General features: G+C 40.4%; 1 protein-coding gene across 1 annotated transcript; it reads right to left on the reverse strand.

Annotated features, from left to right (window-relative positions):
- Nucleotides 1-944: 944 nt before the first annotated feature.
- Nucleotides 945-23,949, reverse strand: LOC112959871 (nodal modulator 1). The gene is made up of 31 exons (XM_026053989.1): nt 23,844-23,949; nt 23,641-23,730; nt 22,857-22,902; nt 22,330-22,430; nt 22,107-22,213; nt 21,836-21,908; nt 21,169-21,321; nt 20,058-20,195; nt 19,192-19,281; nt 18,492-18,597; nt 17,884-18,034; nt 17,315-17,486; nt 16,876-17,017; nt 16,310-16,441; nt 14,006-14,142; nt 13,639-13,726; nt 13,190-13,253; nt 12,013-12,108; nt 10,145-10,354; nt 9,757-9,839; nt 8,816-8,975; nt 8,536-8,662; nt 7,822-7,935; nt 7,025-7,152; nt 6,327-6,468; nt 5,382-5,465; nt 4,544-4,654; nt 3,362-3,463; nt 3,088-3,207; nt 2,052-2,144; nt 945-1,076 (listed from the first exon to the last, which is right to left on the reverse strand). Exons 2-31 carry the CDS (start codon nt 23,659-23,661, stop codon nt 945-947), a joined length of 3,423 nt encoding a protein of 1,140 aa, XP_025909774.1. The 5' UTR covers nt 23,662-23,730; nt 23,844-23,949.

Genomic DNA, 23,949 nt, shown 5'->3' on the forward strand with positions numbered 1-23,949 from the left:
CTTTACTGTGTTTCTGATAAAATTTCCCCTCAGATTGTTTTAATGACCTAAGTTCAAGAAAAATGATCACTGACTAGAAATAGCTTCTAATTATTTAGATTCATATTAATGCAAGAACACTAGCAAAATCGCACAAAACCTCTAGCATCCAAGTTTCTAAGAACAGTAGGGTGTGTAAGCTTAAATATTTAAGCATAACAGGACTTTAAGTCCTACAAGAGAGAAACATTGCCACTTACTGGCAGTAGGAGCATCTTTGTAACATTCATAGGCCTTTATGAGCATCTTTCAAAGCTGTTAACCTTTATACTATTTGTCAATAAAAAGCCCCATTAACATTTAAACTGCGCATRTCTAACTGTCTATTTCAAACAAGAAAAGATAGCTAGGGATAAACTTACCTATTACAGTCTGCAATGGACCTGTAYGTGTTGAAGATTCTTCAGTCAAGTAGCCAAACTGTGAGCACCACAGACGATTCACCAGCTGACTCGTGACTTGTGTGTCCCAATGAAACTTTGCTTTGAAGCACTATTGATTTGGTAGAATCCCTATGTGCTGCTTCTTGAAAYTGAGTATTTCTAAAGGTAAGGAAAAATGATCCCCCAAAAGATTTAAATTTAAATAAAGAGGTTTATTACTACTGCCTTTACAAGGGTTTAATGAAGACAGCACAACCCGTTCCACTGGAAAAAAAAATCCGTCGTCTTCAAGTATGGGAGATTCATTCACAGTGACAACAAAGGCATTCATTTCTTAACAACGAAATCTATAGAAAMCATAGAAAATTTACAACCAAAATGGAACTAGTGTGACATATAGAGCTCATGTAGCAACCATGAAAAGGTGAAGTTCACAAATTTATCAAAAAARCGTTTTAGTGGCTTTGCTTCCCCAGGCTCCAGTTTAACGGAGCACCATTTCACACAGCCATCCCTCCCATCTCACGTCCGTCTTGTCTTCTGTTTCTTTGTTTGTCTTTTTACATCTTCTGGACCACCTGAGTCGGAACCTGCCTGTCCAAGTGCACGTACTCCTTGCAGTCGAGTTGTCAGCTGCAGCAGCAAAGGAATAAGCTGGGCAAAAAAGGGGGAGGGAGGAAGCAACAAGTGATTYCAATGGAACAGAAAGTCTGAATTAATATGTTTTAGACTCACATGTCTTCAGACAAATTACCCTCCTTGAAGAGGGTAATTTGAACAGAAGATCTGGACTACATCTCCAGAGGTCCCTTCCAATTTCAACAGTTCTGTTGATATTGCATGATATTGCATAAACATGACCTCTACAACTGAGTCAGAAGAGCAGCCAATGTCTCGGGGAGTCAAATCCCAACCTTCTGGAAATTTCTGATCAAAAACTAATGTGGCTGTCCCATTTTCCGAACCAAGAAAAAGACTGAGTACTGAAACTTGAAGATATCCAAATACTTTCAGAGGAGACAGTTATCAGTATCACCAGAAAATCCTGAGAATCCCATGATCTGTTCTGTCTACTYATATTTGAGAAAGGAAATCAAACTGCACAAATTTATTTTCCGTTAACAGCAAAACTGAAATTCAATAATGTTAGAGGAAASTAGAAGCGTTAGGCTTGTTAGCAAAGCCACAGAGGCTAATCTGGTTRCTTTATTTATTGCTTGAGCATTTTACACCAAAGAGGGTGTAAAGCTAGAGATCAGGTTGATGACCTGCATAGATTTTTTTCCTATCCACCATTCCTGAAGCCAGCAATCTTTTTGTTCATATTATCAGAGTATGGGTATCTGAATTTGAAAGCTGTTCTACTCGCTTTTCCATAGCTGTCAAGTGCAATACATAATTCAAAAAAAGCACAGAAACTCAACTCCACACTGGCATTTTTAAAAGGAAGGTAATTGTCCAGAAAGTTGACTTTTTTTCTTTTATTGCGTTGAAATTGTCATATAATGTGATTGCTGAGTACATTTCTGTTCAGACATATACCTCAACAAACCTTCATTTTACACAGTATAATATATTCATGGATAGGTCAACAATACTAAGATAAGGTGAGCACACCACAAACCCTACCTTATCATGGTTGTAGCCAGCCAACAACAGGAGGAGTGTCAGGGGCAGCGCAATGTAAGAACCTTGGGCAATATCTTGTTCAGGCAGCTTTCTCTGAAAACAGTGGGAACACAATGGATTTTAAATGGCTTGTTCCGACTATGAWATCTGCCAACTTTAAATCACTTCAACAATAGGTTTGCATGGTATATTCATCCCTTCCCCAGTAACTTCTTTCCAAGCACCACGTGAAGATATAAGCRACCTTCACTTCCAAAGCAGTCCCATTGATCAGATTCCTACATCTGCTGCCCTTATTTTTTTGTTTGTTTTTGTTTTAAAAGCTAATTCATTGATGGTCACTTTCCTGTCATGGGAATGGCCACCCTAAAGGGTCACCACTTTCCTATCAGTCTGGTGTGCTTGGATTTACTTGTTACTTGCTACCAAAATCTCTGTGATGTCAGTGGTAACACTACAGCAACCACAGCATCACAAAATCATTCAGGCTATCTGCATCCTTCATTTATAACTGCCATTGCATTTTTCCTTCATGTTTCATTGGCATCTGAACGTGCAGTGATGCAGAGAAGAGATACATCATTTAATTATTACAAGAATGAACACCTGATTTAACTGATTGYGCTGTTCAGCTTGGAAGTGCAAAAAGCCATTCCTTCTCGCAAGGGAGAAATTTTCTTCTCATATTAGTCTCTCTGCTTTACTCTTTTKTTAGTTCCTATAAGGAAAAGCTTTTGGCCTGGCAACACTTCTCTCATATAGGAGAAGGTCCTTAAAAGAATTATTGCAACAATCCTACCTTTCTGGTTCCTTAAATCCCTGTTCGCCTCCCACAATATATCAGATTACTACATCATCATTTGAAGCCTTAAATATGGCCAAAACCAAACTCACTACCACATCAATGCCTCCAATAAAACTTTTATATTTACATAAATAGAAAGGCCAAAACCCCAAAGTATATGCAGGCTACAATATCCAGGAATTGTTCTTAATATGAATACTTGTGTTACATGTTAAAATATTTTGTACTTACAGAAGGACTAAAGATCAATGTAATGTGTTTATGGTATCCAACGGCAGTGAACGAAACTTGAGGAAGGGTGTAATCATACTGTGATTTTGATAATGTAGAATCCAGAAGCACCACGTAATTCTGTAGGATAAAAATGAACTCAGTCTACAGTGACAGTAACAGTCTTTGAGACAAAATTAGATTACTGCAGGCAGGCCAGCAATAACAATTCAGTGTCTTCAGGGAAAAATAAAAAGTAAAGCAAGTTAAGCTAATCATTCATCATTATCCTTACCTCTCCATCCCGGAGCAGTGGTGGGAAATGGAAAAACAGCGATAGACCTAAGTTGACTGTATGAATTGGATTGTCAAGGTTTTCACTTTTGTAGAGCTTCACCTGTGAGGGAAAGAAACAAGCACAAAAATAGGCATTTGTGCCTGTAACAGCATAAGTATGTTAGACACGTGATATCTCAAGGGATAAAAACACTTGAAAATTCATTTTGCAGCTGATAAAAACAAAGATACTTAAGTCAATTAAGAACACCTGAAACTGTTCTAATCTGAATATGGAATCACAGAAATAGGCTTTTAGCAGAACTTCAAGTAATTTAGGGATAAAAAATGTCCAACATGTTCCTGTATCTTAATATGTTAGAAGTAGTTGTGCATTGTGCATCAATAATTTAGTAAATCTTTTATCTAGTAATTCTTTTAAATAATCCCAACAATTTCTTAGGAATTTGCAGAAGGGGTCTGTTTCCATTTTTTGGATAGGCCCATTTTGCTTTGTTTCAGTTTCTTTGCACTTAATTAACAAACTACACACTTAAGCTACAGATTAGACCTGGATCCTAAATACAGTTTTCTCTGAAACAAGCCAATTTGAGAGGATTGCATCAAAGCAGACTAAGACCAATAAGGACACCAGCACCTCCTCCCCACCAAGGCTGCCTGTGTGCATCTTTCAGCCACAGTGCCTCCTTCAGAGCAGACACAGCGASCAGAGCGCTGGGTTTTGAGGAGCACCCTGAAACAACTGAATTAATTTTCTATCATTCACGGCATTGTTTATAAACTCCTGGCATTTGCTGAGACTTGGCTGTCCCTAGTCCTTACAAATTGCCCAAATAAATTCTCATCAGTTCTAACCAGCACTGCCACAAGTGCAGCTCCAACCACAGCTCACCCAAGCATTTCTACCCATTTCATCAAGTTTGTGCAGCGAGAAGCAAGGCTAAGGTCACACAAGCCCCTAACTTGTCCCTGGAACAAGTCTGAGCACATCTTTTCAGGACAAAAACATCTGCACTGAAAACGTCACCTATGATCATGCACTTCATCAACACATGATCAGTTGACACGGTACAAGACCCAATCGATGTAACACAGGTATAGACTTGATTAGTTTCCACATCAATCCATTTTGATATCAATTCTTATGTGCTTATGTGCTTATGTCAAAGTGCTGACTTACACATAATGTGGAGAGATATTCTGAAGATGTAATCACATTTCCACTTAAATCAAATTGATTAATTTGCCGAAATGCTATAATATTAACTTCATCAATGTCACTGTTCCCAACCTGCAACACACAACACAGTCATTTTTTTTCCTGGACAGAGCAAGAGTTAACAGAACAAAATACTGCTCATAACTTTCAACTAAGAGTTTCGTGCTATTAAAAAAAATAAATAAATAAAAATAACCACCACACACACACACACACGGAAACTTGAAGTCTTTCCAATTGCAATTACTTTTCCTCTAGAGCACAGAGCTCGCAATTATACTTGTGCATTATCAGCACAAGGCTGATGGCATTGATTTATTTAAACTAAAAATGGCAGAAGTATCAAAAGCATGCGTTATTTTGGGAGCAAAGAGCTGAGCTACACACATGGAACTGCCTCAAGCCTAAAAGTCAGTCCCAGCATTTCATTTCCGAGCTGAACACTGCACATTGCTATATAGAGCTGAGTCTRTAGAGATGATTAATGAGGAATGTGCTCATATCAGAATGTAAACTACTGCAAAAATACACAACTTCATATGCTTAAAAATGTTTAAAATCCAAGATATTTGTATTTCTAAACCTGAATTCTTTTCAAAGAGAGATGCTTACTCAGTAACTATATTACCAGAGAGCTTACAGTTAGGCCAGGTGYCAAAGAAGCAGCTGGCATCACTAGGGTTGTACAGTTTTCCTAAAGGCACCTTTCAGCTACAGAATCCACACAAAGTCACAGCAGTTTCACGACATAATATTTCACACTAAGTCATCTGACAAAAACAAACTAAAATAAAATTACCTCAATGGCCCGGTGCTGTGGYAAAGCTCTTTCAATATGATCATTCCCTTCAGCTTTGAGTTGGACATGATACACACAACCAGGCTAAAAGCAACATTCAGATAATAAAAGCCATCACTGAGTAATATGTGCTTTATCATTAAACAAATTAGGATGGTCAGACAATTTTTCAATATTTCATCTGAAATGCAACACCCAAATATATGCAACCTTATCCAAGTAGTTTACCTTATCCCATATAGAAAATTTATCTGAATAATTAAGGGTGTTGACTTCCTGCAAATACAAAAAGGTTTGTATTTGAACTTTCACTAGTTTGTTACACTACTATTAAAAGATAAAAGCCATTCGGGGAATGTTGTAGTTAGGGGAAAAAAGTTAAATAATTTTTAAAAAAAAATAAATATTCCTTTCTACTTCAGCACAACCACTTACTCTAGTGATAACAGTTCCCAAGATTCAGCTTCTGCATTTCCCAGAGAATGGCTTACATCAGACATGTTTTACAATCAACCATACACCCAATGGTGACTGCTACATACACTGCAGCAGTATTTTCACAAAAGAAAGTAAATGCYTCCCCAAACTCTTTTGTACAAGCGCACTCCCTGCCAGAACACCTATGCTTGTACTGCCTATCTGGTAGGCAAGCTCAGTGCATCGACTCAGGGCTCTTGTATCACATCATGGCAACTGCTCAGGTCTGCTTGAAGGACACCAGAATGTGCTGACAGCAAGTTCCAGACTCTCACGATCACATTTTTCCCTTTTACTAAAACAAATTATTACTATGTGAAAATGTTTCCAACCACAGAGAGACTCAAGGGAATCTAAGCTTGCAAATATGATGGGAAAACAGAAATCTGTAGCTAAGTAATAAAATCCACTTTATTTCTATATAATTAAACTAACAAAAAATTAAATAGCAGACTTTGTTATTCTTACCAGAAGCCCACGCAGCCTGAATTTGCCCTCTTCATCAGTTACTGTATCTTCTCCATAGATGCTACATTCTTTCTGTCCCACTGCTTCTACAGCGATTCCCTGCTCAGGTTCTCCATTTAAAGAGGAAACTGTGCCGTAACAGCTAGAGGTAGAAAGAAAACCTATAGATCTACAGATGCTGCTTTAATGTATATTTTAAAAACAATWTATTTTGTAACTGATAAGAAATAAACATACTTAGTATAGTGTTGAAAACAGGAATTTACAATATATATGGGAAGGTGCTTTGAGCACTTAAATTAGCTGCAATTTAGAGGCCAGTTTTAGGAATCTAACTCTATATCCTTCATGGCTGAACAMGTCCATCCAGCTCTGAGGGGCAGGGAGAAGAATAACCTTCAAGTCAGATACTGAAGCCTCTACAGCCCACACAGACCTGTGCCCTCCCAACRGACACAGTACAAGTCCCCTTCAGTGCCACTGGCACAGGCCTCTTACTGACAGCAAACGTTCTGGTCTCAGCTGCAGGAATAGACTAAATTAGCGTATGTACAATAACAAAAGCCCACACCTCCAGCACAGAGGAACRTTAGGAGATAACTCACAGTTTGTATAATGCAAATGTTCACTCTGCATGACGTATGTTTGCACCTAGACACAGCACGCGRCATTTTGTGAAACAATTCAGCTTTACTGACCTGTAAGCTGTTCTGTAACCAGTTATTCGGATTTTAAGATTCTGTCCTTCCTGAACTTCAATCATTTGTGATGATGGTTCAAAGCGAAACTCCTTCATCATGGGTTTAAAATAGTACTGCCCTGGACTCTGCAGAGAGGTAGCAAGCAACTTCTTTACTAGCAGTGAAACAAAAAACACTAACTCTGAAAAATTATGTTTGTGCAAGRACAACTTGAAGAGTTGGATTTCCCTGTCCCAATGTTGGGTTAAACTGAATATGTGAACACTTAAAAACAGAGAATACATTGGACAATAAACAATGGAGCTCTATCAGGAAACAAAGTCTGAAAAGGGAAACTATGGCCCCSATACTTTGGTACAAGAGCTCAAGGACAGGCAAGTAACCAGGAAAGAAAACACACATGTGCAAACTTAATTCTGGCATATCTACACACAGATAGAGATCAAGAATCTGATTAGGTTTATCGTCTTCTAAAATCTCTAAAGCAATCACTAACAAATTTGTTTTTTTTTCATGTTTGCAGATTGCATGTTAGTAATTGAAACCAACATCATCTGCTTTCTTTGGGGAGAATTCTCTTTCCACRTGAGATTTCACATCTTTCAAGTGCTGTCAAACAAGCCAACAGCTGYCCTCCTCGCCACCTGCACAACCAGGGAAGCTACAACTCTCATTGTATTACAATCCCATAGGAAAAAGGGAGGGGAAAAAAGTCAGAAGCAYTGGTAACATAACATTTGGAGGGCAAATTAACACAGCATTGCCAAGTTCAGAATAATCAATTTCAGCTTTACCAGATTGGAGAAAGTCAGCATGCCATTATCCTGCGTGAGAAGGTTGGACCGGAACACCCCGCCACTGAGAGACAGGAGAACTCCAGCAAGAGCTTGGTCATCTTCAGATCTGATCTATTAAYAAATTATGAATATATAAGAATTTATAAGAATAACATTATCTGTAAGTACAAGGTATGGCTGCATTAAGAAGGGCTCCATAGAGTGGTCCCTTGCAGACTGCACAGACTGCTGGTCTTGAGCAGAAGAAATGCAGCCCCTTCTGCAACACGTGCCCTCCTGTCACACTGCAGGGCTACCAGAGTTCGTGCTCCTACCACCTGGGCAGCAAATGGGCCCAGAGTACATGTGCCTAGAGCAGCCATCCCCTGCTCAAAGGAAACAGTGGGAGCCAGARTGAAGAATCCCACAGATTAGAACCAGGTACCAGTTGGATCAGACTATGTGAAGAAAACCACTCCAGGGAGAAAAAGAAGGGAAGAAAAAGAAGGAAAAGAGAGAGATAGAACTTCTCCAAGTTCTCTCCAAGTACCATGACTGGCAAGTCATAGTCTATTGCTATACTCGTGCACTGAGATTTGTTTCCCCTACAACAAAATTATCAGACCCTCATGTCCTATTTGTGGTTGGCTGGGAGAAGAAGGTTATCTGCTTTGCCTGTCAGGGTCTAAATTGCACTCTATTCATTCAGCACCTGATGTGTTAGAACATTACCTCAAATGTCACACCAGCAAGGGCAAAAGCTTTGAAGTCCCCAACAGTTCCTTCTACTGCAGTCAAAACAAACCCTTCTTTCTGTGCAGTAACGGTGTATTCCAAGTCACTGTGGAGTGGCCCAACACTTGAAATAAAGGAAAGAAGAACTCATTTTCAAAGGAAGAGGGGAAACAAAAAAGCATCTGTAAAGAAACTTTTGAATCTCTCACACATGGTGCCAAGTCACACAGCACTTAAACTAAAAAATCCAAACAAGCACAAGAAATGTGTTAATTACCTGTAAGCACCTTTGGCATCGGTAAAAACTGTGATGAGTGGAGAAGTTGCTCCCTTTTCACCWATCACAATCTCCACACCCTCCAATTCGGGATGAATCCGCCCTTCCAGAAATAAGCCTGCTTTTCCATGAATCTCTATCAGCTTTCCAGGACAGCTCTCTTGGTCATTGCAAAAGAGATTTAAAACAAGAAGTTAAAAAAAAWTTAAAAGTTAAAAAAAATTCCAAGGCCTGCAGCTACAGTGAGATAAAYACAATGATATGCTCCTGTTACACTGAGCTTTGATAAAATTCGTTGAGTTCAGACCAGGACTAGCATATGCCATGTTTCAAGAAATTATATAAAAACAAACAAACCTATGTATTTAGAATATGCACAGCAGAAAGGCACCTAATATTTTCTATTAATATCTGACAAGAAAAAGTGTTCACTTTAGGAACCTGAGGGATAGACGGACATTGATTCGGCAGGCAGCATAAATTGACCACTGATAATCTTGACGATTTAAAGTTACTTATTTTATTACTGTAGTTTACTACAGAGAAAACATGACAGAAGCTTGAATTTGTTAACAGTCTCAAAACATAGACAAATTGCTTTTTTTACATCTATTTTTCTAGATATCAAATATAATATGGATAATTCTGATAATATGCGGTAAATGACATCAGATTAGACTAGGGGAAAGGTAGTCTTTCCTCTTGTGCCAGCTGGTCTATCAGCACTTGCAAGGTTATTCTGCTGATAAAAAGCAGTACTTGCATTTCTACCAAATAGACACATTTCCAACTTGCACAGAATGAAATTGGTCCTCAGAAAATTTCTGCAATTGAACCTACCTTCCTAATTTTAACTTCAAAAGATCTATTCATAGGCTCATCTCTAGGGACATGTGGCTGCCTTAAAATCTGTTTTAAGAAAAAAGTTTGTTTATATTTACCTCCACTAACAACTGTTTCCACATAAGGTGGGTAGAAAAGCAGTTCTTTTGATGAAGGCGTCACAGTAATTTTCTCTCCAGATCTATAAAATGTAAATAAGATACAATTAGAAGAYGGAATTAATTAGCAGCTCTTGTAGTACACAGCACTGCATACTGATTAGAGAACCCAACTAAATACTCAATGACAGGAAGGGAAGAAAAAAAACATTACTTGAGCTAGATTTTTATCTGGTATTTGTTGCCCTTTAGCTGTAAGGCCACAAGAACTAACATAAGKTCCATAAAGCAGCTCTGTTCATGATGAAATATGTCAGCGCTCTGTCTGGYGGCAGCATCAGACAGCAGTATAAAGGATGCACCCTCTACCCTGGAGGTCTGTAGGTACCTTGCCCAGTAGGAAAATTCATATAAGAATGGTCCTTGGAGATCCTCGACCATTTCYTGCACTGGTGGCTTTGATCCTTCCTCCTCTTGACCCTTCTTTTCTCTCTCCTGCCGTCGGACCTCAATTTCTGCTAGTTGCTGCTCCCTGCGCAACTCCTGTAGAGATTTCAGGGGTCCTAAGACTAAGGCAGGTTCACTGTCAATGGATGATCTGAAAACGGGAAGGAGAAAACAAAATAACCTCCTCTGGCACAGAGGGTTCAGAACTTSTTGTATCAGTTACACCCTTTACGCTTCTGGGGCAAATCCCAGGAATTTTTGAAGTCATTCCTTTTAAATACTGCTATTTATTTCACATGCAACTAAAACTTTCAAATCTATAAACCAATTGCTACTAGAAGTTTTTTTGAGATGGGATACAATAACCTACTGCAACTTATCCTAGCAGAAAAGGACCTAACTGCAGCACTTGCAGACAAAAATTCTGCCCCATCGTGTTATGGCCATTCAAGAAGTCACAGCCCTGTTGCCTCTTCGCCTCTCCACTTTGTTACACTTCAATATCCCACCACAGAGCTAGAAAAACAAACACACACACACTTTTATATCTCAGCCCCTTTCTCATCATCTTGGTTTAACTGTGTTTTTGGTGAGAAAAGTATTTTGATTTTGCCCAAAATAGCAGACACCTAGAAGGGCAACAATCTCTCACAGAAGCACTGATGAGTCCGCGGGAGTGGTAAATTCCTAAGCCAAAGCAACACAGTTTGGAAGAGCACATACAGGGAGAAAATAATTTTGTCACTAATAAATGCTTTCAATAGCTGGCAATTTCCAGGGAAAGCTCTGCCCTATCTGCTCTAAATACCTGAAATATTCATTTGTCTCTCGACAGATGAAAAGACTCCCACAGACATAAGCAGAGAAAGTCTGTGGCAATTGAGCTGCCTCCAGACCACTCACCAATTGCCTTAAAAAATAAAAAATAATAATAAAAAAAATCTAACCAACCTGGAAGTTTGGTGTCATATTCACTTCACCAAACTGTTCTTAAAATCCTAAAGGCTCTTTACTGTCTCTCTTTTTTTTTTTTTTTTATTTTTTTATTTTTTTTTTTATTTCAACTGCTGTAGTTGCCCAGTAGCTGGAATTCTAACTTCCCTGAACTTAGGGAACAGCAGGCAATTCACTCTCTGTTAAGATATATTCTCCACTTTCCCCAAAAAAGTTTGCACTCCCTTAGCCTAAAACAAGTGGACATCAGCAAAACACTAATCAAGCATTCACCATTATCAGCTTCTTTCAGGCTTTCAGGCTGATCTGGCATCTTGTACAATTAAAGCTGTTCACAAATCAGTGTTCCCCAGTGAGCTGTGTGCTTGGCTAAACATAAATTGGCACATTAGTGTGTAATCACTCTGCAYGCTTTTCCTTTTATAGCCCTCTTCACACCACTAGCGATGCTCTAAAGCAGCAGACTCTTTTTGAAGTAATAAAAAGGAAAAATAGATCCCAGTGCTAAGGAGTGCAGAAAAGACTAAAACATCCTCTGAATTCTCAAATTTCAGTTCACTTAAATGTATAAACACTCAAAAAAAAATTATTTATTTTTACCATGACAGACAAATGGAAATGGGCTATAATGAAAGGAAAAGACAATTTTCAAAGTAATGACTGAGATTTATCTATCTACAGAGTACTCAAAGCACAGCTTAACATTAAAAACAAACAAACAAAGCTCTTACAGCCTAGATTGGGAACCCACTGCCTTAGAAAGCAGCCACTGTGGTATTAAAAGCAAAATAAGACTTAATGAGCAAGACACTCTCCTCAACCCATTTTATAGGCCCAAGATTTCTTTGTTCTTACTTAATGGTAACAGTCACATCCATTAGTTTATCTGTTGAAATTGTGCCAAGGACATGATGTCGAATTGCAGTGAGCGTCAGTATGCTAGGAGAGGATCTGTAAATCAAAGTAATAAAATAGATGAACTGAAGGGCTCCCTCCTAAAGAAAGTAATCAAATCTCATTTAGCTGAGTTTGTGCTCCCATCCCCAAGTTAATGTGCTTTATAAAGGACAATATACAAATGACACAGGCAAGGCTATATGGTTGGGGACAGCCTATTGGAAAGGGGGTTTTACTCAGCTCTGAGCTCCAAATTACTCCATGACATTGGCCAAATTACTGCCTTGCTTTGTGCCTCCTGCTTCTTTTCAAGTCAAAGTTGCTTTGATTGATTTCACACGCAGAGCTGCTTCACCCACAGCAGAAGGATACTAACCGGTTCTCCATATTTTACATAACTCAAGACCCCCCCAAGTCTAATTTGCTCTTTGCTTTCAAAATGGGATTCCTGCTTCTCCTGCACACGTACCTGCTTTATTCTGGCTCTGACATTTATCACACAGTCCTCTGAACTACTTCTAATTAACACAGCAGAAAGCAATCTCCTTTTAATGCCTTCCCCCCAACCCCGGCAGGAGACACCCTCTTTTTGAGCACAAGGAATCATTGCTGAACTATAATCTAGCAATAACTAATAAAACAAGGCTGACCAAGCAGATCGGTACTGCTCACTGACAGTTACATTGAGTATTCATTCATCTTGAAAAACTGAGGTGAGCAGAATCAGGTCACCACAAACTGTGACTACAGGAATACAGGTCAAGTGTGATGTGTCTTCTAGTCAACTTCCCACCCTACTTGTTGCATCTCAATCTTCTCAACTGATCAACAATTTCCACTGAAATATCCCTGCTTTATTACAAAGCAAAACATATCAAACACAGACAGAAGGCAGTCAGAAATATCCATTTAAAACATTCAAAAACACCTTTAAAGCCTATCATTCACGGAATGTTTCTTTTCTAAACACTGCAAAGGGCAAGAGGACATATCTACCTTGCTAAAGCTTCCCTCTATTGGTTAAAGCCAATCATAGCAACACATTCTGAATGAAGAAAAAAGGCAGCAGAAGGAAGCTTTATGAAGGCAAACTGACAGGCAAAAGATCAAAACCAGAGTATTATTTTGTTCTTACGTATCGTAAGTGTAATATTCATGCTCAAACCGGTGACAGGAACGTGGGGTCACTTCATATACACCTGCAAACAATAAATCAAAGAAAGATCTTCTGAAAAAAAAGTTCGAGCTTAGTGTGCTGGCATTCAGCTGATTCTAAAGACTACATGAGACCTGAGATATAGCCACGTTTCACAAAAAGATAGTTATTAAAACATGTTCTTCATTTTTCAAAAATCAGAGTCCTTCAACTAACCACAACAAAAAAAATTCTGAACACACATTTACTTAAAAGACTATAGCAACAGCATTATAAAGATATTGTAATAGAGCATTCAGATACAGATGAAAGTAGAATAATGTCACTCATGAATCTCAGAAACTACATTTTTTTAATTGTTAGCAGTATTAGTTGACAAGTTTTTTTTTTTTTTTTTTTTCTTCAGAATAACATCTTAGAAGTGGTACCTGGCTTTGAAAGACAGAATCTATTAACTCCTTTGGATAGGTTATAAATGCCAACATTCTCTGGTCCATTTCCATCTTGATAAAACTCCTGTGAAGCCACATTAAAACTCACTATTAGCAAGCATCAAACAACAAAATGAAAACAATATTTGCCTAAAGGTACACTAATGCTTATCCTTTCTAGCAGCTAACAACAAGTGATCATTTTATCAGTCCCAAAGGACAAATCTGAAAGCATTCTAACCATTAGTGTTGCTGTGTTTTAGGACTCCCCAGAGACACAAGAAAGCCTTAATTCAAAGCACTGTCCAACCTACCTATAAAAGTTTATTAAAAAAAAAAGTAGGAGTATTTGTCACCTGCATACCAGTGTAATTGCATGGGAAAGAGAACACCTCAGCATATATCCAGTCTGTCTGAATTCTACTCCTGAAACATCTTCCTCCATGACTTCCAGCTCCAGGGACTTATTCTTCCAGCACCAGTCTTCATGTACAATACTCGCTAGAATACACACCACATAAGGCATTTTAGTAATATAAAGTTCCGTGAATAAGGGCAGTTACTGTCATGTAAAAGGTTATAACATGCTAACTGCTGCCTAACAAAAGTCTTTCAATTCAGATGCATAATAAGCATCAGCACAGAAAACAGTATTGGCAACAGACCTGGCTCAAGGATCCGCAGCAGCACCAGGAATTCAGCACATCTTGTAATAGAAAAGCTATTACAAAACAGAACAATGAAGTCTGGGAAATTCTGCAATGTACACCACCCTTGTACTTGTCAGAGGAGCCTTGAGAGCTTTAGATTCCAGCTCCAATTTCAAGCATGGATTGATGTTCTGATTCACATATAAAATCAGCAATTTGTATGTATCCATACCTTCCCCAGGAAAGCAATTTCTTTTCCCAGGAGGCCAAGTCAGACTGGCCAGAGGAGTTATAAAAGTTCTTAGGAGGGACAAGTTACTGCAAAAGAACTAGAATATGCCCCTGTTCTCACATTTGGGACAATTCAGTTCATGATAATGCTCTTTCACTTTACACCATGAGACCAATCCATGAGACAAGAATGTAGTCCCCAAAACTTACAGGAGCAGTTATCYGTTAACTGACAATCAGGTTAAATGTACAAGACTGAAGAAACACAATGCACCAGGGGTGCAGGATTTTCTAGTATTTCTCAAGTTTCAGAGCCAGTTTACATGTCGGGCATGTGATATACAGGATAAATAGTACCATAGAATCATAGAATGCTTAAGGTTGGAAGGGACCTCAGAGGTCATCTAGTCCAACCCCCCTGCTCACRCATGGTCACCTAGAGCACGTGGCACAGGGCTGCGTCCAAGCGGGTTTTAAAGATCTCCAAAGGAGACTCCACAACCTCTCTGGGCAGCCTGTTACAGCGCTCTGTCACCCTCACTGTCAGGAAGTATTTCCCTAAGTTCCTGTGGTACTTCTGGTGCCTCAGTTTGTGGCCGTTTCCTCTAGTCCTATCRCTGGCCACCACTGAAAAGAGGCCGGCCCCCTCCTCCTCACTGCCTCCCTTGAGGTATTTATAGACACTGATCAGGTCCCCCCTCAGCCTCCTCTTCTCCAGGCTGAACAGGCCCAGCTCCCTCAGCCTTTGCTCACAGGGCAGATGTTCCAGGCCACGGATCATCCTCGTAGCCCTACACTGGACTCACTCCCGCAGCTCCMCATCCCTCTTGTGCTGGGGAGCCCAGAASTGGACACAGTCTCTGGATGTGGCCTCACCAGGGCTGTGTATAGGGGGACGATCACCTCCCTCGACCTGCTGGAGACGCTCTTCTTAATGCACCCCAGGATCCCGTTGGCCTTCTTGGCCACCAGGGCACACTGCTCCCTCATGGTCATCTTCTCATCCACCACGACACTGAGGCCCCTTTCTGCGGGATTGCTCTCCAGCAGGTCAACCCTTAATCTGTACTGGTGTCCAGGGTTATTCCTTCCCAAGTGCAGGACCCTGCACTTGCCCTTGTTGAACTTCATGAGATTTCTAACTGCCCAGTTGTCCAGTCTGTCCAGGTCCCTCTGGATGGCAGCACAGCCCTCAGGGCTATCAGCTACTCCTCCCAGTTTGGTATCATCAGCAAACTTGCTGAGGGAGTACTCCATCCCTTCATCCAGGTCATTAATGAGCAAGTTGAATAGAACCGGACCGAGGATCGACCCCTGGGGGACACCGCTAACTACAGGCCTCCAACTAGACTCCGCATCACTGACTACCACTCTCTGCACCCTGCCACTGAGCCAATTCCTAATCCACCTTCCCGGCCATTCATCTATCCCACACCTTCCCAGCTTGCCCAGGAGGATGCTGTGAGGGACAGGGTCAAAAGTCTTGCTAAAGTCCGGATAGATGACATCCGCCGCTCTGCCCTCATCTATCCAGCTAGTCACTCCTTCACAGAAGGCCATCAGGTTAGTCAAGCATGACTTCCCCGTGGTGAATCCATGCTGGCTACTACTGAACACCTTCTCCTCCACATGTCTGGAGACGGCAGCCAGGATGAGCTGTTCCATCACTTTTCCAGGGATGGAGATGAGGGCGTGTGTCACACATGCATCACGCATAATAAGCAAAGAAACTAAGTCACTAATTTAGATACTGAGCTAATGATTCAAGGAAATCCCCATAGTCCTACTTTTGTATTTGCCAGGTAGCACATTTTCAAATGTGAAGGCCACTGAGTCCATGCTTCCAGAAAGCTGAAGGTTGCGTTTTTCACCCTGGCGGCTCACAGACTGTAATGTCACCATTAGGTCACCACAAGCATCTGTGCAGAAAGGACAGCAGAAAATTACATTGCATTCACAGTAGAAACCTTTACTCTTGCTTCTCGAGCGCTTTGCTGCACTCTTCAGTAATTTCAAGGTTGTTAATATTCTTGCATCTCATAGCAAGAAACAGCCAGAACCTAAACACTAAATTCCTAGCCTAATACCTCTCTGTGGAGACTACTGGGTCCAAACAAGACAGGACACAAAGTGTAGAAAAGGCTCAGACAGAGCCTAGATAAAGAGCGAAAATAACAGAACTTGAATCATTTGCTGCTGGTGAATCTAGTGGATACTCATGGGAAACAGGCTAGGAGTTAACTTACTTATTGGCTGATAGGTTTAACCACAACTGCCTTGATCCAAACAGTGCTTAGTCACACACACAGTGATAGAGCCCTCCCATTTTCACTCCCTTTCAAGATCAGCTTACCTAAACAAGTGACTTTTCCTGAGACTGAGGCCAGAAACTGGGAGAAGGTTACATCCATTACTGGTCTGTCTCTGACAGTAACAGGGAATATTTTGGGTTTCAAAGCCAATCCTGCTCTGGTTTCAGCCTCTGGAAGCATGACCTAAAGAGCACACAACATCAACACTTCCATCATTTTCAGCTTTTAATATCAGTCACAGTCACTCAAGATACCAAGTTCAACTTGACAGAAATAAGAAAAATGGAAATTTACTGTTAGCCTCTCAAAACACTTTTCAGAATCTTGTGGCTGATATTAAAATCCCTACAGCAAGTAGAAGAGACCACAGAAGCCTATTTTCAACTTCTTTCAACTTCTCAAACTTTAGAAATGAACTCTTTAAATTCTTATAACAAGTCTTGACCATCCTGCAGTGGATTAACAGAAGCTAATTCTTACCTGAATGTTGTATGTGCCCGATTTTGCCTTAAAACAAAATGTCCCATGAGGGTCAGTTTCTGTTGTAAGCAGCRATGCTTTGTCCTTGTCTTCAGGCATCATGGTCACCTTGTACTTATTGATCTGTTTGTCAGGAAAACGAATCACCGAGATGCGACCGCACACACTGAATCTGAAAAATAAATGCCAGTGGTTAAAATAACGATTTTTCCCCTCCTTAAGTTTTATTTTTTCACTTTTTACAGTACAGCCAATTCAATGGCTGAACATGAACTGTAACTGATCATTTAATAGCACACACTCAAAAGTAGAGATAGCAAAGTCCATAAGAGTGAGCTGCCAATCRTCTTAATTATTTCCTAGTTTTCCTTTGGTGACTTTACAACTATTGCTGCAGGTTGCCACTATCTCCTCAGAAGGAGGAGTTCCTAGGGACACAACCAGGTCCCTTTGTTTTGCTTAGTTCACACCAGGTCTCTGTGTCCAAGTACAACACAGGAAAGGACCTCTCATTTCCAAAGGTTTTCCCATATACCAGTTTACCCTCTCATCATGACACCAACACTTACCCTGTTGCTATGATGTCTGCTAACTGAGGTGTATTTGGTGCAATTTTCACTGTAATAGCATCAAAAAAGAGGTGCTCTTTCCGGGCATGAATTGTGTATGTACCTGTTGTTATGTTCTCAAGGCGGAAAGAGCCATCAGCTTTTGTTTTCACTGCAACAGATAAAGATGAGTTAAAAAGATCAAAGAACAACAATGAATGCCTTGAGTTTCAGAACCACAGAGATCACGCACTGCTTCAGCCTAGTCTTAATTCACATCATATAACAAAAAAAATAACATTATGCTTTCTTACCAGATCAACTTTTGTTTTTGCATTTTAACCATTTATAGCACACATGGTACACAGTACCATTTGGCATGGGTTTAACAGAAGTTACAAAAGCAAGATAAAACAGATGAATACCTAATGCTCTCCTTTGAACTCAGAAAATAGAAACTTAATCAGCTGAATGAAAAGCTCTTTAATATTTCAAACAAATCACAACAGAAATAGTGTATTATTCTGAATGTTTAATTCCAACTCATGGACAAGTCTTGTACTTGAGGTTAACCAAAAGTCTCCCTTAAAGACTTCCCTATAGCAACAAAGACCAAGATCAATGCATACCTTTAATTTGATTGTTTAGAGTCACAGTGGCATCTGCAACTCCTTCTCCTTCAGGACCGTTCAACACTCTGCCTGTGACAGAGAAACCCATCACATGGAAAACAGGCTGAAATATGAAAAAAGTTAACTTTAATCATTACTTTGTAAAAGCATTCAGACATCTGTAGCAATTCTTTTTTCTTTCCACTCATGCAAAAGAAATTTATTTTCCCCTTTAAAAATAAAATCTCTGTAGATAATCAAATTAAAATTCTAGATCAAGCTCAAAGAATGGAGTCTTAACTGGAGTACAGGAACAGATTTGCAATTTATTTGCATCACGACGGTTCAGAAGGCCCAAATCACACATTTTAACACCATTATACAAGATACTCTGCCTAACACATATTTAAAGGCTCTTCTCCAGAGATCTGATGGTCTGAGTTAAGCAACTGGAAAAGTCATCGACTGTTGCAACAAAGACATTAAAAGCAAACTTAGTAAAGAACTCTTCCCTACTGTTTCTACCTAGTAAATACGTAGAAAGTGCAGAAATACAAAACAATGCTCAATACTGTAGTCTACATGATGTGCAATTTAATGTTATCTAATGTCTTCAATAATTCTTATAAAAACATTTTTGCTCACCTGTTTTCTACTAAAATCAGTTATACTTTTGAAGGAGAGAATTAACACAGACAACTTGACTTCTGTGACTTACCTCAATTTGCAAGCTGTCATGTTCTACAAGGAAGTCTAGCCGAGATGGTGCAACATCAAAAGTGATTCTCTCCCCCCTRTAGAAGGGTATCTGAAAGAAGACATGTTGTTTTAATGTCAGAAATGCGTTCTATTATCTCCGTGTTCTTATCATCAGATACCTCTGTGAGGCACAAAGTTTCCAAAAACTAGCTAGAAAGATAACTCAGAGGGATAGAGACAGGAACAAAGGTGATCTTTCAGAAATGTAGAATGTATTATTTGAGATTACAGAAAGGGGCAGAATTGTAATCCTGTACTCAAAATACAGAAAGGGTGCATGAGAGTTTATGGATAACAGAATAAGAGAATACACAATCACTAGAGGGATTAAAGAAATAAGAAAAACTTGGATTCCACTTCTACTCCATAAACACTGAGAATGCAACACCACTATTGTAGGAAGGACAGAGACACAGACACTTCCACACCGTCTGCATCTCAGCAGCTTTGGTCCTGAAGTGATACTCTACGGAAGTAGAGGTATCCAGGTAATTCTAGCTCCTAAGTAGCTCATGACCTTCCACAGCACTTCCTGGGGATATACACCTTAGTGTCCATTCTTTTCTCCATAGTTCTCACACTTCAGTTGACTCAGCAATTTGCAAATAAGCCCTGTTTCAGAAACCARCCATCGAGCTCTTCCACACCAACTTATTTCAGCGTTAAACATTTTAGCATAGACCATCCTTCTCAATTATTTCATCCATTTTTAAGTGGTTCAACTACTTCTACCTTTAACAGCTACAAGAGTATATGTTAGCTAGTTTACACAACAAAAATTAATGACGCAATAGCAAACCAGCAGTGAACTTTCYAGCTACTTACCACAGTGTATTTCCCACTAGGCAGAGAAAGAAAGGTGAAAGATCCATCTTCTTTTGATACAACATTGCACAAATAGGATAAAGACTCATCCCTTGACTGGAATCCATCCACTGGAGAAATATTACARCCCATGACATCCTGTATAAATACATGCATTACTACTTTACCCAATGCTGAGAGAATAGAGAAAAAAAATCATAAAATGCTTGAGGTTGGAAAGCACCTCTAGARATCATCTAGTCCCTGTACACACAGGGTCATCTAGAGCACATGGCGCAGGGTGGCATCCAAGTGGGTTTTAAAGATCTCCAGAGAAGGAGACTCCACAACCGCTCTTGGCGGCCTGTCCCGATGCTCTGTCACTCTCACTGTCAAGAAATGTTTCCTTAAGATCCTGCAGAACTTTTGGCGTTTCAGTTTGTGGCCATTTCCTCTAGTTCTATCAGTAGTCGCCACTGAAAACAGCCCAGCCCCATCCTCCTCACTCCCTCCCTTGGGGTATTTATATAAATAATTAGGATTTTTTTTTCCCAAAATAATATCCTGAGAATGTGAGAATGAAGGACATGAACTACAAATTACTTTGCTTGGTAACATAGCTTATATTTCAYGCATAGGTAGAGCGGGGTGGGTGGGAAACCAACATTAGGGTAACAAGGGCATAAAACTGGGAAATTCAACATTTCTTGGCACTCTAGAACAGACTAACTGACTTCAGTTCTGAGGACAGGGATAGTATTGCTGAGCAGARGTCTACTATGCATATCAAATCTCAGCATATGACCAAACATTCCACACACATTTCATTACACATTTTTAAGGTAGGAATGGCAGCTGCTGAACTTCAAGAATTTTGTCTACACTTTGAAAGGGCAGAGAGCAAATAAAAGCTCATGATGAAAAATTACATCCATTCKACAACAAAATTCAGGGATTATCTTGCAACGTTTTTCATCATGTGCCCAATTCTGGTTCATTTACAGTGTCAGTATTTTAACCTATATCAGAACAAAGGCAAGAGATGAGATATGGGATATTGTGAGTCCACAAGCTGTTTAATTCKTTCTTATTTATGTCCATACATCTACCGAAAAGGCTCAAATTCCATTACCTCTTTAGTGACTGAGGAAGAGAAAAGAAGAAACATAACTCCTTTCATGGGTTCTCCATCACTCCTTACTGACCCAGAAACATTGTAGCCAGCAACAATCAGAGGGCTAGCAGCATATGCATTAGAACTGGTCACTCGCACCACTGTATTTGACTGAAATACAACATACACACACATTTTCATCAAAAATAGGCCTTACAGCACCTAAATAACAATCATAGACTACCACATTCAACAGAAATACAAGTCAGAGCAGTAATATTCAAAGAGCAACTGTGGGCTATTCAAAAGAAAGAGACACTAAATCCAAAAGGTTTCTGTAAAACAGTATTTTTAACAGTAGGAATTGGCCAGGATCATYAGAGCTCCTCAGAAAGCTACAGGCCCATAAGGGAAGGACTAGAGCACTGCTACTGCAAGCAAGCATCTGTAGAATGTATTAAATTAGAAGATAGAAGGCAAGAGCTCACTTGACAGGCCTTCCTGGCTGGGTTCGTGCTCTCCAAGCTAGACCTGCCTAATTTCTTGTCTTYGTAAATGAAATTTAGGAAAACCTCCCTGAACCTGCCCGCTTGCACAGGCCCTCACTCACGGCAGGAAACAAAGACAAGGTCTAGCCAATAAATCTTCATTAAACAGGCAAGCAAGGATTATTACAAGCTCTAACCTCTTTCAAGGTCCAGGTGGGATGAGATGCAAAGATTTCATATTCACCAGGCAGCACTTTAAAGAATGCAAACCTGCATGACAAGAAAAGGTTTGTTTCTTCAGAAAGAGTCATAAACAAATGTTTATTTAAAAGCAAATCACACTGTCGGCACGTTTAAATAAATATATTAGAACAAACTATTGTTATCTCAGCTGCCCTAGCAGAACTGAAAGACTATTGTGTAAATGAGYAGATAAGGAGCGTGCACACAAGGTACTCCCACACTCACTTTCCTCCAGGCTGGGTGGTAGTTGCCTGTATGTTTATGTCACTGCCAGCATTTCTCAGTACAACCTGGACTCCAGCAGGACCCAACTCCTGACCCTTGCTGAGAACCTGTCAGAACAAAGAGAAAACAGAGAATAAATGAAGTACCTTGCAGTCAAGGAAGAACGTTTCTATGAAGGCAGAATTAAAATGAGATGGAATAAACAAAAATAAAGGGGTCTAACCTTTCCATTCACAGAAAAGCCAGTAAACACAAAGTTAATATCGCCTCCYTTTGTGCAGATGTCATTAATGCCATCCACATGGATGTCTACACTGGTCGGTTCTAGAGATGAAAAAACAGTGAAAGAACTTGGTAGTTAGTGACAGAGGCCTCACGGCACAACTCTACTTAAGCTCTACAAAACTTTTACAGAAACGCACTACCTTAAGCACCCAAGTTATGGTTTGGTAGCCTTGTCTCTGCAAAGTTTACCTCCACACATCTAAATGCTGAAAATCTTTCTGCCTCCCCCATTRCAGCAATCTCTGTCAAAATCCCACATTCCCTTAAAGCAGCTCAGGGATTAACCTCTCACACTCGCTATTTACAGCTTGATTTTCCTCCGATTCAGTAAGTACTTTTTAGGTACTAAAATCAGACAGTAGGACTTCTTTTGAARAGCACTTGTTGTTATCTGCAAGCTAGACACAGCTGAAATCCCAAGTGCACATACACAGTCTTATTACAAGAAAAGATATAACCACTTACCAAAACTCCACCCTAGGGGAGGCTCAATCTTGAGAATGAAATCCCCCTAAAAATAAAAAACAATAACAATCTTTCACCAAACTAAAAATCAATTTAGCTAAAAGATTGAGAGAAGACAAAACAGACAGAGAATGCAAGCACAAGAGTCAAGTGTCCCATTTTCCTTTCCTTCTACCTAGGATACTCCACTCAACCAGCAGCAATGTCTGTCCAAACACATGTGCCCTGAATCTGCCTTTAGTATTTTCATAGCAAACCCTGCTCAGACACTTCACCAAACATGAGGTAACAAATTCTGTCCTTAAAAGCTGTGCACCAGAAGGGCAGCAGTGCACACAGGGGCTCCTGYAGACAGGGGCACCACTGAACCTGCCCCAAGGCCGAAGGGCAAAACCCCCGGCCTCAGGGAGTCTCACATGCTCAAGCTTAGAAGGGTTTATTCTTTGAGAAGAGTTTCCTTCTCTTCCATAAATTAACCAGCTCATTAAAGAGCAAAATACTTTCACCAGGAGAGGCCAGTTTCTCTCTCTTTTCCCAACTTAAATATCTGTGAAAACTCTGAGTCACTCTGAGCCTCCTCCATTATTTTTATATTTAAGGCATTTGTAATTGCAGCCAACTATTGCTCAGTTATTTTCATTTTGGTCCCATCAAAACACATCCTTACACAGCAAAATAACACTCATTTCTCCGGCCAGAAAACGGAGGTTTCCGTGCGGCGCCCACGGCCCGGGGGAGCCGCCGGGGAGCAGCGAGCCACGTTAAGGGCGCGGGCCGGGCTCACCTTGTCGTACAGCGGGATCATGAAGTAGCCGTTGTTGGGCGCGCAGTCGGTCTGGTACTTGAGGGTGCCGTGCTTGGTGTACAGCTTGATCTGCCGGGGAAACAGAGAAGCAAAGCTGCGGCTTGGGGCGGGCAGCGCGGGCGGGAGCCGCTCCGCGGCCCGGGGGGCTCCGGCGCGGGGCAGGGCCGGGCAGGGCCGCGCACCTCGATCAGCGAGTAGTTGATCTCCACGTCGGACTTGACGAAGCCGCCGCAGCCCACGACGATGTCCTCGGAGGCGCGGGCGCAGCCAAAGGCCACGGCCAGGGCG

Source organism: Nothoprocta perdicaria, unplaced genomic scaffold (genome assembly GCF_003342845.1).
Source record: "Nothoprocta perdicaria isolate Ctin4 unplaced genomic scaffold, notPer1 scaffold_12, whole genome shotgun sequence".
NCBI classification, from domain to species: domain Eukaryota; kingdom Metazoa; phylum Chordata; class Aves; order Tinamiformes; family Tinamidae; genus Nothoprocta; species Nothoprocta perdicaria.